The sequence below is a fragment of the Gymnoscopelus microlampas genome (assembly GCF_963454915.1).
Source record: "Gymnoscopelus microlampas genome assembly, chromosome: 14".
Taxonomy (NCBI): Eukaryota; Metazoa; Chordata; class Actinopteri; order Myctophiformes; family Myctophidae; genus Gymnoscopelus; species Gymnoscopelus microlampas.
Window position 1 is genome coordinate 45,489,761 of NC_139951.1, and position 15,354 is coordinate 45,505,114.

A 15,354-nucleotide genomic window follows, 5' to 3' on the forward strand; every position below is an offset into this window, starting at 1 on the left:
CGAGACACATTTTCATAATGCTGAATTATAGAGCTTCAGCTGATAAAGTAAATGCATTTAACTAAAGACATTGTGCATAGTCATATAGGCTTTACAGTACATGTGAAAGGACCGCAATGAAAACAAGCCGCTGGCTTTATGGCGTTGTATGATATAAGCATAATAAGCATAATACAACTATATACATTGGAATATATTGTGCACGCTTCATCTGTCTCAAAAGCTATGCATAGTTAATGTGTCTCTGTGCATGATGCCTGAATGCAGGGACTGCTGTACAATGATAATGTTAAAATATGTATTTTGTATTTATTTGTGCACTGAATATGATGTGATACAGAAATATCTCAACTCTGTTACATTGGCAAAGCAGCAGCGCCGTATTTTAGGTTGTGCGGGAGCACGACAGCTATCCAATGACAGGCGCTGGGGCCGGGGGGGACGGGAACCGGAACTGTATGAGGAAAAACACAGACACGTCTGCCCCATAGAGTTAAAAAAAAAAACTGAAATCCTGCCCATTCACTTGTATGGAGCTGCTTAACCAGCACATACTCCCTTTTCAACCCTTCTTCCAAGTTGGGAAATGTGACGAAATTTTTATCCCACGATTTTTGTAACCCAATTTTTTACACCCGGTGCCAATTGTCTATGTAATCCTGGGCACTACCTTCCCTCTGCCAACCTAGGGAGGCCAGGGCCGAGCTCATGCCTCCTTCAATGCATGAGAGCCATCTGACCTTCTTGTCACCCGACGGGTGAGAGTTTCCCCGGTAGGACGTAGCGCGTGGAAGGAACACGTTATTCCAACCAGTTCCTTTCCCCTCCATCAGGCGCCCCGGCTGACCAGGGGGAGGCGGTATAGAGACCAGGATTACTGAATGTTTTTTTGTGAGGGTACCTACCCTAGGGGACACAGGGAGAACATGCAAACTCCACACAGAAAGGCCCTTTCACCAACCCCACCTAGGGTATGGGTACTGACGACGCGGAGGAGAGAACACGCCCACAGCGTCTCCTGCGGGAATCGAACCCAGGACCTTCTAGTTGTGAGGCAACAGCGCTACCGACTGCGCCACCGTGCCCCTATTTTGGGCCTATGTGACGCGGTTTGCGTCACTCTACGTGTCGTCTCGCATGCGCAGTATTGTCACCTCCGTGCGCAACCCTGTGAGCAAGCTCACGAGTCACTCGTTCAATGTGTCTGGCCCCAGACATAATAAGCTGCAGTACCTATCATTGGCCACCATGTCCAATGCGCTTCACTGCACTGCACCCTCTCGGTTCTGGGGGCTTGGTCTGCCCTGAGACTGGGAGGTTCAGGGTTCAATCCCTGGCAGGGACCCAATCCCTCCCAGCTTGGCACTCAGCATCGAGGGTTGGATTTGGGGGGTATAAGTCCCTGTGACAAACCTGGGTCATGTCCAGGGGGTGTATACTTGCAATCAAGCTGCCTCATGTTACAGAAACAGGAGACATGGCTCCTGAACTATGGGCCACATGGCTCTGGAACCGTTGGCTCCCAAAGCTACTTACTTACGTACTTACTCCAGCGTTCATCAGATGGGACACCATCTGAAGGGGTGCATGGGGGGCGTTTTGGACAAGGATCGGCACTGGGCCGAGGGGGAACGAGAGAGTGAAGCAAATGGGGGAGGAGAGAATGGAGAGATGGATGTTTTTTTGGGGGGGAAGAATATTTTCGAGACTAGTAACATCTGTTTCCCACACTTCAAGGCCGGGCCAAGCCGGTCCGGTCCGGAGAGGAATGCAGTGTCAACACTTCTGTTCCAAATGCACCCTTTTTTTGCCAGTGAGAGAGAAACACACACACACAATTTTATGAACGCCATTTTTACATTTTTTTTTTTTTGTGCAATTTTGAACCCTAAACCTGAAGTCGAAAAATAGCCGATTCACAAGCTCTAACTCTAACCCCAACTCCTAAACCTATAACCTCCGAATGTCTAATCCCAATCTGTAAACCTAACCTCTAAATGTCAGTCGTTTTATGTATGCAACATCTATGGTGCGTATACATGTGCGCGTGCATGAATGGGCGCGCGGCATGCACAATGATTTAAGGGTCCCGGTTTGAGGTGTTGAATATACTGTCACCCTATTCTAAATGCCTATAAGACCTATAACACCAACCTATTTTTTTTTAAATGTAAGCCTATCTCTCTAAACCAGGGGTCTTCAACGTTTTCAGGCCAAGGACCCCCTAGCTGAGAGAGAGATGAAGCAGGGACCCCCTCTATATCGTATAAAATTGTGTTTCAGATTCAACATTTTTTGTTTACGTGGTCTGCTCTTTTTCCCTCATCACCTAAACCTCTTTGCCAAAAATAGCCGATCTACAAGCTCACAACGCCTCGCGCCGTTGTGAGCTTGTAGATCTGCTACTTTTGGCTAAAGTTCTCCTAGGAAAGGGATGCTAGGGTTCAAGTGGCTAAGGTAAAATAAATAATCATATCACACAAAGATTTGAACGACCCCCTGTAGTAACTCTGAGGACCCCCTAGCGGTCCCGGACCCCCTGTTGAAGACCCCTGCTCTAAACAGCAAAATGCTCCGGACAATGTCTGTTTCTGAAATTGTACTGTACTTGTGGGGACGTTTGGTCCTCGTAAGTACAGTAATACAAACACTCGCACGCACGCACGCACACACACGCACACACGCTCAGCTGGACTGCTGTCTCATCCCCTGGGTGCAGTACTGTTCATTCCTCTAGCCAACAGCGTGGGGCTTTGGCGTGGCTGCGTGAGCGTTATCTCACCAGGCCAGTGAAGAGGGGGCCTTGTTGTTGTTCTGTTGTGTTGCTAAATGCACTGGCATGACTGGAATGCCTTTCAGCGCCGTGGCGCTTGGCTCTCAAAATGCCTTACAATGGGCCTATGATATCCAAACGACCCCCCCCCCCCACACACACACACACACACACACACACACACTCGCATTACACTCACACACATGCATACATATGCAAACGCCACGTTTCCCCCCACTCCACAGGACGCTCCATTCACATTCAAGTGGCTTTTAATGGGACTTTCCCCCACTTAGGAAGAACAACAGTCTCTATATGACCCTCATTACCAAGCCACGTAAATCACTTTTTTCTGTCAAGTACCCCAATTTAATCTGATTTGTGTTGTTAAAATGCTTCAAAATATTCCAATTTGTTCCCGACTTTTTCATGATTCTTTTCAAGTAGCAGATGTATAAAATGGGGTTGAATTGGTTATACTGAATTAACCAATTTTGCTGGGGACCCTCTGGAACCCCCTCAAATGACCCCAGAGGTTCCTCCAGACCCCACTTTGCGAACCACTGGCATAAGTCATATTTGCAAACACTTAAGACCTAATATCCTTGCTAACACAAATGCCGAAAATAGCCGATCTACAAGCTTGCGTTGCGGCATATTGTGAGCTTGTAGATCGCCTTTGTTCGCTATTTTTACTTAGGGACACCAGGTTGCCTGTGGTTAAACTTGCAAAATGTTAACAGTTAAAATCATTTTTTTCCTATGCTTTATTTGTTTGGTCAAGGAATCAGACAAGCGTGACCCATCTGTATAGTATTCCTTTTTCACAGCTTTTTTAAACTGTTCTGACATATATATGGTATATGAAGAGAAAGCCTCATATAGAGGGAGGGGGGTTCGTTGAAGGGTACACAGGCGCATGTTGAAAAACCCGTGCCGAGGGAGGAGTGAAATCTGACTCTGTAGCCATATGTGTGACACATGTGCTGTATGATAGAGAGAGAGAGAGAGAGAGAGAGAGGGGGGGGGGGGGGGGGTGGTTCTGGAGAATGTCAGTATGCGTTGCCAGTCCCATGTGAAATAATGGAACATGATATCAGTAGAGTGGCGAGCCAGAGAAAAGCATTGAAATGCCTCCGTATTGCCACCAGCACAACTCCTGAAAACCCAACCCTGGCCCATGGAAAAAGACTGTCTCTTTTGTCTTTCTTCCACATAATAATGCTGGTGCTGCGTTTCACGAAAAAACCTCCCTCGTCGGGAGGCATTCTTGCACGATCAGAGTCATAGAGTCCTTGAGTGCCTTGGTGGCCTTGTCATTAATCATGCGCTTCACGGCACTTATAGGTGACCCACGGCGCTCCCTCACTGAGGCGCCCCGATTATGATGGAGTTGTCCCTTCCTTTGACAGCTGGAATGTGGCTTTACGTGTCCACAAAAGGAGCTTGAGCCCTAGCCTGCAGCAAGGTGGAGGGTCAGTCCGCTCAAGAATGCGCCACGGGATCTTTGTCATTTTTCTTAACGCATCAGGTTTTTTGAGGTCCGTCTCAGAGTTGATTTTGACAGCAAATCTGCATTTACTTTTAGTCGTAGTCTTTTGAATAAAATTCCATTTAGTTTTAGTCATATTTTAGTCATCTGCTATGTTTTAGTTTTTGTCTAGTTTTAGTTGACTAAATATCATAAGATTATAGTCGACTAAATCTACAGTTGATTTAGTCGACTAAAATGTATTTTGCCGGTGCCTTGATGGCGTCGTAATGGCTGATTTTACACTTGGTTGCATGCTGAAAATAGCCGATCTAAAAGCTCACAACGCGCCGCAGCGTGGCGCGTTGTGAGCTTTTAGATGGGCTATTTTCAGAGCTCTACACCCGAGCGCAACCAATTATAAAATGACTTGTCTTTTAGTTCTACTGGATCTCTTCTCCTTTTTTTTTCACGTTTTCATCTAGTTTTTATTTGTTGACGAAATTGTCCATATATTTAGTCTTTAGTTTTAGTCATCATAGCTTAGTATTCCAATCAATATCATACGTTTTCGGTTGCTTTTTGGGACCGAAAATATGAAGAAGGTAGATTATGAATTAGCTGAGATAGTGACTTCAAAATGGGGCCTGTAGAAAGCGTAGAAATGGGTGACGCCATGGATCACTTTGACCATAATTTTTTTACAGTCTGTATGTTTCCAAGGCAAGAAAAACGCTTACATGGTTTCATCATCATCATAACTGTGGGTCATCGAGGGTCATCATTGCACTCTTGGCCAAAACTCTTTCATTAAAGGAGTAGTTCACCCAAAAAAATACTTATTTTCTATCAATGTCACACCCCATGAAGCATTGAATTCATGGAGATTTTTTTGTTTTTGTCGCATTCCTAAGCCAATAATTTGATGACCGGCGGAGAGATGCTAATGTATCCGGTAGGAGACACCCTACCAGAGAGACCACCTAAGCCTTATTGGCTTAGGAATGCGACAAAAACAAAACATTCTCCATGAATTCAATGCTTCATGGGGCGTGTAGTTGATAGAAAATAAGTAATTATTTTGGGTGAACTACTCCTTTAATCCATCTTCACCATAGTGCTTTAAACCCCCACTTGTTCTGTTCACTCATAGGAGGCGCTGGTGTTCTCGTACGGGACAGGTGGCCTGCGTACGCTCCCGCTGCATTTGGTGAGGTTTCCGGCTGGCTTTCCTGCTTTGTGTGTCTTGTCGCCCTTTTAGGGCGTTTTAGGGGCATCGGTTCTCAACGTCCGGTCCGGCAGGTGACCACCAGGGGGGTCCCCCGAATGGACCCCCTTACGGGTCCGTAACTCTGAAGAGCGTACATATGGAACCAAATGGACCCGTACGGGTCCATTTGGTTCCATATGTACGCTCTCAGAGTTAAATTAAGTCAGTTAACTTAAATCGTAGAGTTACAAACCCGTAAGCGTCCATTTGGACCGCGGGCCGGCCCCGGACCAGACGTTGAGAAACAGCCCGTTGGGGGGACTGGTCCCTTCTGCTAGACCCCCCCCATCCAACCCCCTCCCCACCTATTGCCGTAGGCTTTGTGGTCTACCGCTGTATACATACACCCCCTAGCCTGGCATTGGCCAGACTGATGACGTGGATTCACTCACTCGTTCCTCCACGGACGGTATCAGTCTGGACTTCGGCCCATAGGCAGCGAGTATGAGAAATCAGAAAATGACCGGGCCAATCAGTGACTGCGTTTCAACAGCTGTCCGTACAGCAGTGAAAAGCAGCCCCCTGATTGGCCTCGTCATTTTCTGATTTCTCATACTCTCTGCCTATGGGCCGACGTCCAGACTGATACCGTGGAGGAACGTGTGAGTGAATCCACGTCATCAGTCTGGCAATGCCAGGCTATAGACCCCCCCCCCCATACCCTTGTCTTGCTGGAGTGCCGTGCTGCTGGGGGGGAATCACAGTAAACTTTATCGTCACGTATTTACAGTATGTAAAAGAAGTGGGTGAAATTTGTTTTCGTGTAATTAAGCTCCATCGTTTGTTTTTGTTTTTAGAAAGAGAAAAAGGGAGGGAGAGCAAGGAGGGAAAAGAGAAAAAAACAAACACTAGAGGAAAAACATGTCAAGGAGAGGCAAAAATCTAAGATATCTACATTGCAGTATGTACATGAGGTTAGACATGAGGTGTATAAACATATAGACCTATTAGACCAGTGGAATTAAGGCCCTGAAGTGGAGTTATAGTTGACCTTCAGCTGTCTTTGTGTTGATGGTCCGTTGACACAGCGCACGCTCCAGTAACCAGACAGTCATCATCCTCCCCTCGCAGTCATGCTTCCACTCATCTCTACCATTTGTTCCTCCTTGACCGTGTGTTGTGATGTGTAGTGATACATTAACCACTTTAGCCCTATTTTATACCTAAGCTATTTGAAAATAGCAGATATACAAGCTCACAACGCGTCGCATCGCGACGCGTTGTGAGCGTCTATTTTCAAATATGTTAGCACTTTTACTTTTGGTAGTTTAAGTATATTTTGATGCCAATACTTTTGTACTTTTAAGTAAATTAGCTAGAAAATAGCGCTACTGAACAAGAACGTGAACTAATCATTTGAACGAATCATTGCCGTGAACGTGAACGAAATTGTTCGTTCACTGAAATGAACTTTTTTTCCCACCACTAGTGATGTGCCGTGATGTGTTGTGGTGTGCCGTGCGCATATGTACACACACACTTGTCTTGCATGCGTGTGTGTGTGTGTGTGTGTGTGCGTGCTAGTTAGGAAGGGCAAGAAGGTAAATGAGAACCGATATCCTATCCTCTGAAACTAAACAGCGATACAATAACCTCATGATCATTTGCACTTATAGCCCCTCCCCCCTTGCATCTCTAACCGCGCCAGAGCAAAAACACCATTGGAACTCCCCTACGCCATCTTAAAGGGATAGTTCACCCAAATTATTATTTTTTCTATTTTGGAGACGTGAATTCATGGATATTTTTGTCGCATTCCTAAGACAATAATTTGATGACTAGCGGACCGGTAGGCAGTTCTGGTAGGAGACACAAAGGAGACCTACCGGAACCGCTGCAGGTCATCAAATTATTGGCTTAGTTTTTTGGCTCCTCTAAGCCTTAGAGGAATCGACAAAAACAAAAAAACATCCATGAATTCAAGTCTCCATGGGGTGACTAATCCATAGAAAAAAAGTCATTTTGAGGGTGAACTATCCCTTTAATGTGTGTCTCTCCCCTCTTCCCTCCCCCCTCTCCCCCCCCCCCCCCTGCAGGGCAGCGACAGCGAGTACGAGGTGGACCCCAACCGGCAGAAGACGCACTCCTTCGTCAACCACTACATCAGCGACCCCACCTACTACAACTCGTGGCGCCGGCAGCAGAAGGGCATCTCGCGCGCGCCCGCCTACAGCAGCTACGCCGAGTCCGAGTCGGCAGCCAGCGAGCACGGCAGCGACCAGCAGCACCCGTGCGGGCCCCCGCCCCTGCCCCCGCTCCCGCCGCTGCCCCCGCAGCTGAGCTCGCCGAGCCCCCAGCCCCAGCAGCCCCCGTCCCCCAACTCCACCTCCTCCATGTCCATGGCGGGCCAGCAGCAGCAGCAAACCCCGACCTCCCAGGGAGGGCAGGGCAGCCTGTTCAGGCCCAAGGGCTCCCGGACTCCCACCCCGTCCCTGCAGAGCTCCTCCTCCAACCCCCCCAGCCAGCACAGCACCCTGTACAGACCCCCCAGCAGCCTGGCCCCCGGCTCGCGGGCCCCCATCGCTGGCTTCTCCTCCTTTGTGTGATTACTGTGCGTGATGAGAACTGACACACACACACACACACACACACACAACGCCTCGGAGGGGGAGAATAAAAAAAGAAAGTGAAATATTAAGGAAATATATCTTTACCCGACGACGTCGCGTTGAAGGGGGGAACGCGGGGGGGGGGGGGGGGGGGTCCCAACGCAACACGCCAGGCGATCAGCCGACAAAAAACGCATCGTTTTCGTCTTTTTCTTTTCACACAGTTTCTTGTATTTACTTTTCTTATTAGTTTTTCATTTTTTTCTGGTTTGGTTTAGGTGGCGATTCTGTAAACAAACAAGGTATATCTTTTTAGTAGTACTTTTTTCCCTTTTTCTTCTATGGTGTGTGTGTGCCGTGTGCGTATGTGTGAGTGTCTGTGTGTCTGTGTGCGCGCGTGTGTGTGTGTGCGTGCATGTGTGTGCCACTGTATAGTTTTGGTCATATCACTTGAGCTGAGAGACGGATAAGAGAGATATTGTCTGCACTCAGTCATCTATTCACTCTTTTGTTTGCTTTTGCTGACCCGGGTGATAGTTTTTTTTTGCATGACTTTTAATTGGTTTAGTTTTTTTTATTATTAATATTATTATTTCATGTTTCATTTTTCTTTGTCACTCTTCTTTTACTCCGCACATTCGAAAAGTGAAGAATCTGTTATAGGTCCTGTACAAAGTCACAAGAATCTTTTCAAATATATATACATGCATAAATATATATATATATAGATATACAGTATATATATATACACACACACACACACACACATAAGCGGAGCTGATCTGAAGTCACTATCTATGGTGAATGAGAAACACTAGGATGAAAAGGTACGAGGGAATTAAAGAGGACACACGAGTAGGTCTGTTTGGACTTCAGATGAAACGGACGTTCAAAGGACTAGACAATGATTGAACGGACTCGAGGATACAGGGGCAGTTCAGAGGTCCAAATCCACTGAATTGGATTCGGATATATTCGTTCGCCTATATACCGCGAGTTGAAATCTTATCCGTGAAAGATTTCCATGGGAGATGACTCGCCTCGGCCTCTAGTGCACGTACCCACCCAACGAGTGTGGGGCGGACACGGTTTTCTTTTGGGCACGGCGGTTCTAAAAATTGTCAAAGCTTGTTGTGCCATGCTGCCTGAAGGAACATATATTATAAAGAGATGTCAAACGCAGTGTTATTGTTGTGTCTGTTCGGTTCGGTGGGGTGGGGTGCGTTGCAGTTGCGTCGGAGACGTCCGCTGACGGAGAGAGGGAGGGCGCACGGTGACGTAATCTGGTGGAAACTGGTACCGTTTGTGACAGAAGAAGAAGTGCCACTTCTCCTCCTCAGGACCTCGTGGCTTCCTGTCGGGGACCGGCACTGACAGACGCTCCTTGTTTTTAAATCACAATGGACGCCGGGGCTGTGAATGGAACAGTCTTATATAAACACTGTATTATTTCACCTTTTTTGCTGTCTCTGTCTCTCTCTCACACACACACGCGGACAAACATACACACACACACACACACACACACACACACACACACACACACACACACACAAACACACGCCCATAGATCCAGCGACGCCGCCGCACTCGAACAAGTGGAAGCCAGAAGGCACCACGCGCTAGCGGCCACAGATGCCCGGCTCACCATAAAAACTGCAACTGGGATGCGGGGGGGAGGGGGCTATTTTGATTTTGATAAGATACAGACGGAGGATGTTTTATTATTCCTGCTGCTGGTATGGCTGTCTCGTGTCTCTCTTGACAACCATCATCATCGCGGGGGCCGGGCCCGCTTTGAGCCGGGCGCCATGGGATGAGATGATGTCACGGAGATTGCCTCACCTCTATCTCCCCCATTGTCGTTCCCACATGACAATGTACACAACGGCAGGGGTGACGGTCCCAGATACAAGACTGCAGTGTTTGTGCGTGTGTGAATAATTCTTCTTCTCCGTAAGCTTACAGCCTGAGTTATACTTGATTGCGCCCGTGTCGTGCACAGAGAATTCTCGATGCTCGACACCAACGCGCAAACCAATGGCTCTTTTCAGACTATAGGGGCCGTGAACCGTGCCGTTACGTGAATCGTATTTCACGTATTTCACCCTGAACTCAGAAGTTTTCTAAAATAACCTTTTCTACAAAGTAACTATAGTAACTAAAGTTTTCAAATAATTGTAGTGGAGTGAAAAGTTCAATACAGTATTTGTCTCTGAGATGTAGTGGAGTAGAACTAAAAGTATAGAAAATTGGAAATACTCAAGTAAAGTACCTCAAAATGTTACTTAAGTACAGTACTTGAGTATATGTTCTTAGTTACTTATTTTATCCACCACTGATTCTGGGTTTAACCCTTCATAGTGGAAAAGAGCCATTAGTCTATAACTCACCCTTTTACAGAGCATTCACTGTATGTCTGGACAAAGAGGACAGACTGTCCTGTGGCAACTGTAAGCCCTTGCCCCGCCCCCCCACACCGTGCACTCATAAACGCTGTAGTGAGGACTCAGTGGTGTGTTCACAGTTTTTTCTTTTTCTTCATATTTCCACGACGACGGCAACAAAACAAAAAAAAATAATGATAATCTCATCTGCTTTTTTCTCTGTGGGGTGATTTCACTGTACGCAAAAAAGAAAAAGAAAAGAATACAAATGCTTCTGAATCTGAATGGAATATTGATCACAGTATGTTTCCCAAATAAATTATTTTTCAATGGCTGCCTCCGCTGTGGAGTTCAATGGAAATAGTGTGTGTGTGTGTGTGTGTGTGTGTGTGTGTGTGCGCGCGCGCGTGCGTGATAAAATATGTTGTTCCAGGGACCCCCAGAAGCTGTGCTGGCTCATACATGTTCTTTGAGACACATATACAGGTATTTCGGGGCGTGGTCGAAGCAGATATACAAGCTCATAGCGCGGCACTCGGTGCCGCGCTATGAGCTTGTATATCTGCTATTTTTGAATAGCCCAAAGTGTAAAATAATGCTTTTTTAGCTCAAATCTAAAAATGACACAGTTCCAGCTCTTAATGGGTTAAAAATGAAAACGGGACCGCCAAATATTCTAAACTTTCCACAATTCTGCCAATAATCATATTCTTTGAAACACCTCCGACTTTTTGCTGGGTCAAACAAAGGAATCATGTGATGTTGATCCCCTTCCCCTATTCGCTCATACTAGGACATGACGTACTGTATGTGTAGGCAGAAGAATCAAACTGATGGTCCTTGAAATGGCGACTCGGTCGGCAGGAGTTAATGTCATTCTTGGTCAGTGTTTCTCTCTGTTGTCACCACTGGGACTGGCCCAGTCCGTCTGTACATAATTGCACGGTGGCAGCACTCAGCATAATGGTGTCTGTATAGTGAGGGTGTCAGGTGGTGTCGGACGCTAATTGGATCACGGTCAACTTGACCTGTGGCTAACCTGCTAACTAAACCTATATTACAGAGTAGAGAGAGCATGCTGCATGGTCCGTGGCATTAATCCAGATGTGGAAAACACCAGAGAAATGAGTCTGACATGGAAGACTGATCAACAGGCAGGTGTTTCAACTTCTATCAAAAGACCAGAAGGTTAGTAAGAGACACAATTAAAGGCCTTCCTTGCTCCTAACCTTGCTCTCTCTCTCTCTCTCTCTCTCTCTCTCTCTCAAGTAACAGGGAATTGTGTTTTATGTCGTATGTATTTTATTCTATTAGTTTAGGGTTTTTCTATTTCATAGTTCGCCTAGCTAGGCTAAAATAAAGTGCCATTGACTGACTTGCTAAAAAAAAACAGAGAAACATTTCCCGTTGCTTCATTCACTCCCTGAGCCCGACCCGATTCCTGAAATTGTTTTAATGCAAATTTTGGTGTAACACAAAATTTGGTGTAGCGCTGCAAGTCACAAGCGTTACACCATATTCTGAGAGGACATGGGAAGCCATTTGGCGAGCCCTCACCGGCTGGCCGACAAGGAAAAAAGTGAAGAGAAAGTGAGGACTAGTTGCAGCGACTGTTTACTGATCAGCTCTGCAAGCTGATAAAAAGGAGCGTGACACAGTGTCAATACCGAGGCGGTGGTCTCCATTTTTTACAACAGAGACCCCGGAGAGGGAAGTGAAAGGCCTGGCGGAGCTTTAACTGGAGGCAGGGAGAACATTAAAACGACCGTACGGAAGGTTGAAGTTTAAAAGGGCTTTGAAACTCCTACGCCTTTAATTGTCCCATTTGGCGCCCAGTGGGGGCCTCTCCCCTTCAAGGATGGTTCAGCACTTTAGAAGTAGATGCATGGGGCGGTTTATGGTTAGGGTTAATACGGACAGAAGAAAGAGACTCTCCTGTGAACGCGTTTCAAATTCATGAACCAGTTTTTTTTTCCCTCCTGTTTTTTTTTTCTTTCTTATGTCGTTGCTGACGGCAGAAACCTCTTATCTCCATATTTTGACTTTTTTTTCCGTAAATTAATGACCTACATTCTACAGCGTCATACAAACGTATCAAAAGTAGCAGATCTGCCAGCTCGAAATGTGCCGCGAAGTGACATGCCCAGAATGTGTGGTTAACCCATTGAGGCCTGAGAGGTTCCGATTCTTCAAAATGTCTTCTAAATCCAAACGGTTTTCTGAAAAAACGTATGTTTCTATATCAGTGGTTTTCAAACTTTTTCATGTCAAGGACCCCCAAAATGATATGAATTTGGCCGCGGACCCCCATCTCAAAATATTTTGTTCCAGGGACCCCCCAGAAGCAAAGATTTGAGTCAAAAATGTTCGCTTTAAAATTTCACGATTTTTCAAAAATAGCAGATATACAAGCTCATAGCGCGGCACTCGGTGCCGCGCTATGAGCTTGTATATCTGCTATTTTTGAATAGCCAAAGTGTAAAATAATGCTTTTTAGCTCAAATGAAAAAGTGACACAGATGCGTTCCATGGGAGTTTATTCAGGGTTGTGAATGTGCATGGGGGAGGGAATGCATGGCGTTGGCAGTTTGGGAAAAAAACGCAGGAAACATTTTTCAATCCGTCAACCCCCCGTAGCCATGCATCACATGCTGCCCCCCCCCTCCTACTGTAGCCTGAAGCAGGGACAGGGATCATGTTCACAGGGTGTGTATTTACAGCATGATGTCTGTGTACCTGTATTACTATACGTGTCGGGGCCGAACGTCCCCACAAGCATAGTAAAATGTGATAAATACTCACAAGAGACATGGTTGTTTTATGTTAAAAAAAAAGAAGAAAGAGTTAGGAGTACAAGTAGTTCAAGATTCAGGGTCAGGGTTAGAATTTTACATTTAGAGTTCAAGTTTAAGGGGTTGAGTTATGCCTGATTTATACTTAGTTGTGTGGCAGTGTCACGTGTTGAAAATAGCAGATCTACAAGCTGACAACGCATCGTGTTTGTTGGGCATATTTTGGGCTTTATAATTAGTTGGGCATGTTTTGGGCTTTATAATTAGTTTCATGGTTAAAAATGCCGATTGTAAAAATGGCCTTCATAAAATCACTGTCCTAAAAGGTTGATGTCCTCGCAAGTATAGTGACGTAAGCGCGCGCGTGTGTGTGTGTGTGTGTGTGTGTGTGTGTGTGTGTGTGTGTAGGAGTGGCAAGGGAAGCTATAAGTGGAGCATTATAAATATGTCACCTAATATGATGTTATTAAGTCACATGTCCTCACATTCCTCATGGCGGTGTTGAAGTACAGGCTGTCCATTTGTGGCTGAACCACTTAAACACTATGATTATACTGTATCCTACAACGCTGTATCTCAACCAGGTCTCAGCCTCATCAAAGGCTCAAAGCCCCTTTGACTTCCATTATCACATTTAAGTTAAATATGTTTTTTTTTAGTATGAAACATATGTGGTAAACAATTTTACAAACAAACAGTGGAGGTATCTCTGTGGCCTACTGGCAATGAGCATAACGTTTGGTGCCGATCGGGCCAGCGTTTTCTTTTAAAAGAATTATGCAAAAACCATGGCTTCTATGTCAGCATGCTATACTTCCCAGAGAGTGAAAGGCTGTAGTTTCTATTAGCTTCAAATCCACATCGATGATGTCATTGGTAGGCAGGGTTCAGAACTGTCTTGCGGCCCACCAATGAGACACGGAATGAGTCGACAGAAATTGTAATGAGCATTAGTTAGTACAAATCTTTTGACTATGAGGTTGAAAATAGCTGAATGGCTCCTTAAACCATTGGTTCTCAAAGTGGGGTCCGGGGACCCCCATGGGTACTTGAGGGGGTTCCAGGGGGTCCCCAGCTAAATGATAGACAGGAACCAAATGAACCCTTATGGGTCTGTAATTCTGAGAGTGTACAAATGGAACAAAATGGACCCGTTAGGGTCCATTTGGTTCCATTTGTACACTCTCAGAATTAGATTAACATTGATTTTACAATATGAATTGGGGTCCCAGAGATATAAATGCCATTAAATGGGGGTCCGTAGCCTAATGCATGTCAAACTGGGGGTCCTTGAAATTAAAGTGGTTGAGAATCGCTGCTAGAGCAGTAAAAATCGTCTCTTATGGGGGTCCCTGGCTTATCTTTTCAAATCAGGGTCCGCGGGCTAAACAGTGTAAATTTGGGGGTCCTTGACATGACAAAGTTTGAGAACCACTGCCTTAAACTGCAGTACTTTTTTTAGATTTAGAGTAGCCAATAATGTTTTACCCCCTTTTTCTCACCAATTGCAAAGAATTCCTCCCCACACACATTTCTGTGTCGTCATCCTACTGACTCACCTGCCAGTGAGGAGCCCCCACCGAGAGGACGTAGAGCCTTCGTCCTACTCCTCCCGCCCAACACTCCCTGCTGACTGATGCCACCGCAGCCCGTATAGTAGGGCTGTCAAACGAATATTCGAATATTATTCGAATATTGGGAAAATATGTATATTTGAATATGAAAATGAATATTCGAATAATTTATTTTTTATTTTTTAATGTTTATTTGACAGGGACAATACAAAAAGCAATATATGAAGTTATAAAAACAAACAAAAGATATGTTTTGTTGGATCCGAGCACTCAATATATTGTTTTTGTACTGTTTCTGTCAAAAAACATATATAATTTTCTTTTTTTGAATGAATATATTTTTTAATAATAATATTCAAATATATTCAAATATCTGAAATTTTTTAAGACCAATATTTGAATAGTATTTCTGAGGAAAGTTGACAGCCCTACCGTATAGGAGTACATGCAATGACCATTATCACCCTCCTCCTCGCCCGGCTTCCCTCCCCCTGAACACGTGGCCGATTGTGTTCGCACAGACGCCCGGCAAAGCCTG

General features: G+C 45.5%; 1 protein-coding gene across 1 annotated transcript in view; it reads left to right on the forward strand.

The window, feature by feature from the left end:
• The window catches only part of LOC311060681 (protein sidekick-2-like), a 216,801-nt gene extending 206,017 nt beyond the window's left edge, over positions 1–10,784 (forward strand). The window contains exon 43 of the mRNA XM_084078960.1: positions 7,551–10,784. Coding sequence (XP_083935086.1) covers positions 7,551–8,060 — 510 coding nt within the window. The 3' untranslated portion in view covers positions 8,061–10,784. The remainder of the gene's footprint in view (positions 1–7,550) is intronic.
• Positions 10,785–15,354: the final 4,570 nt, after the last annotated feature.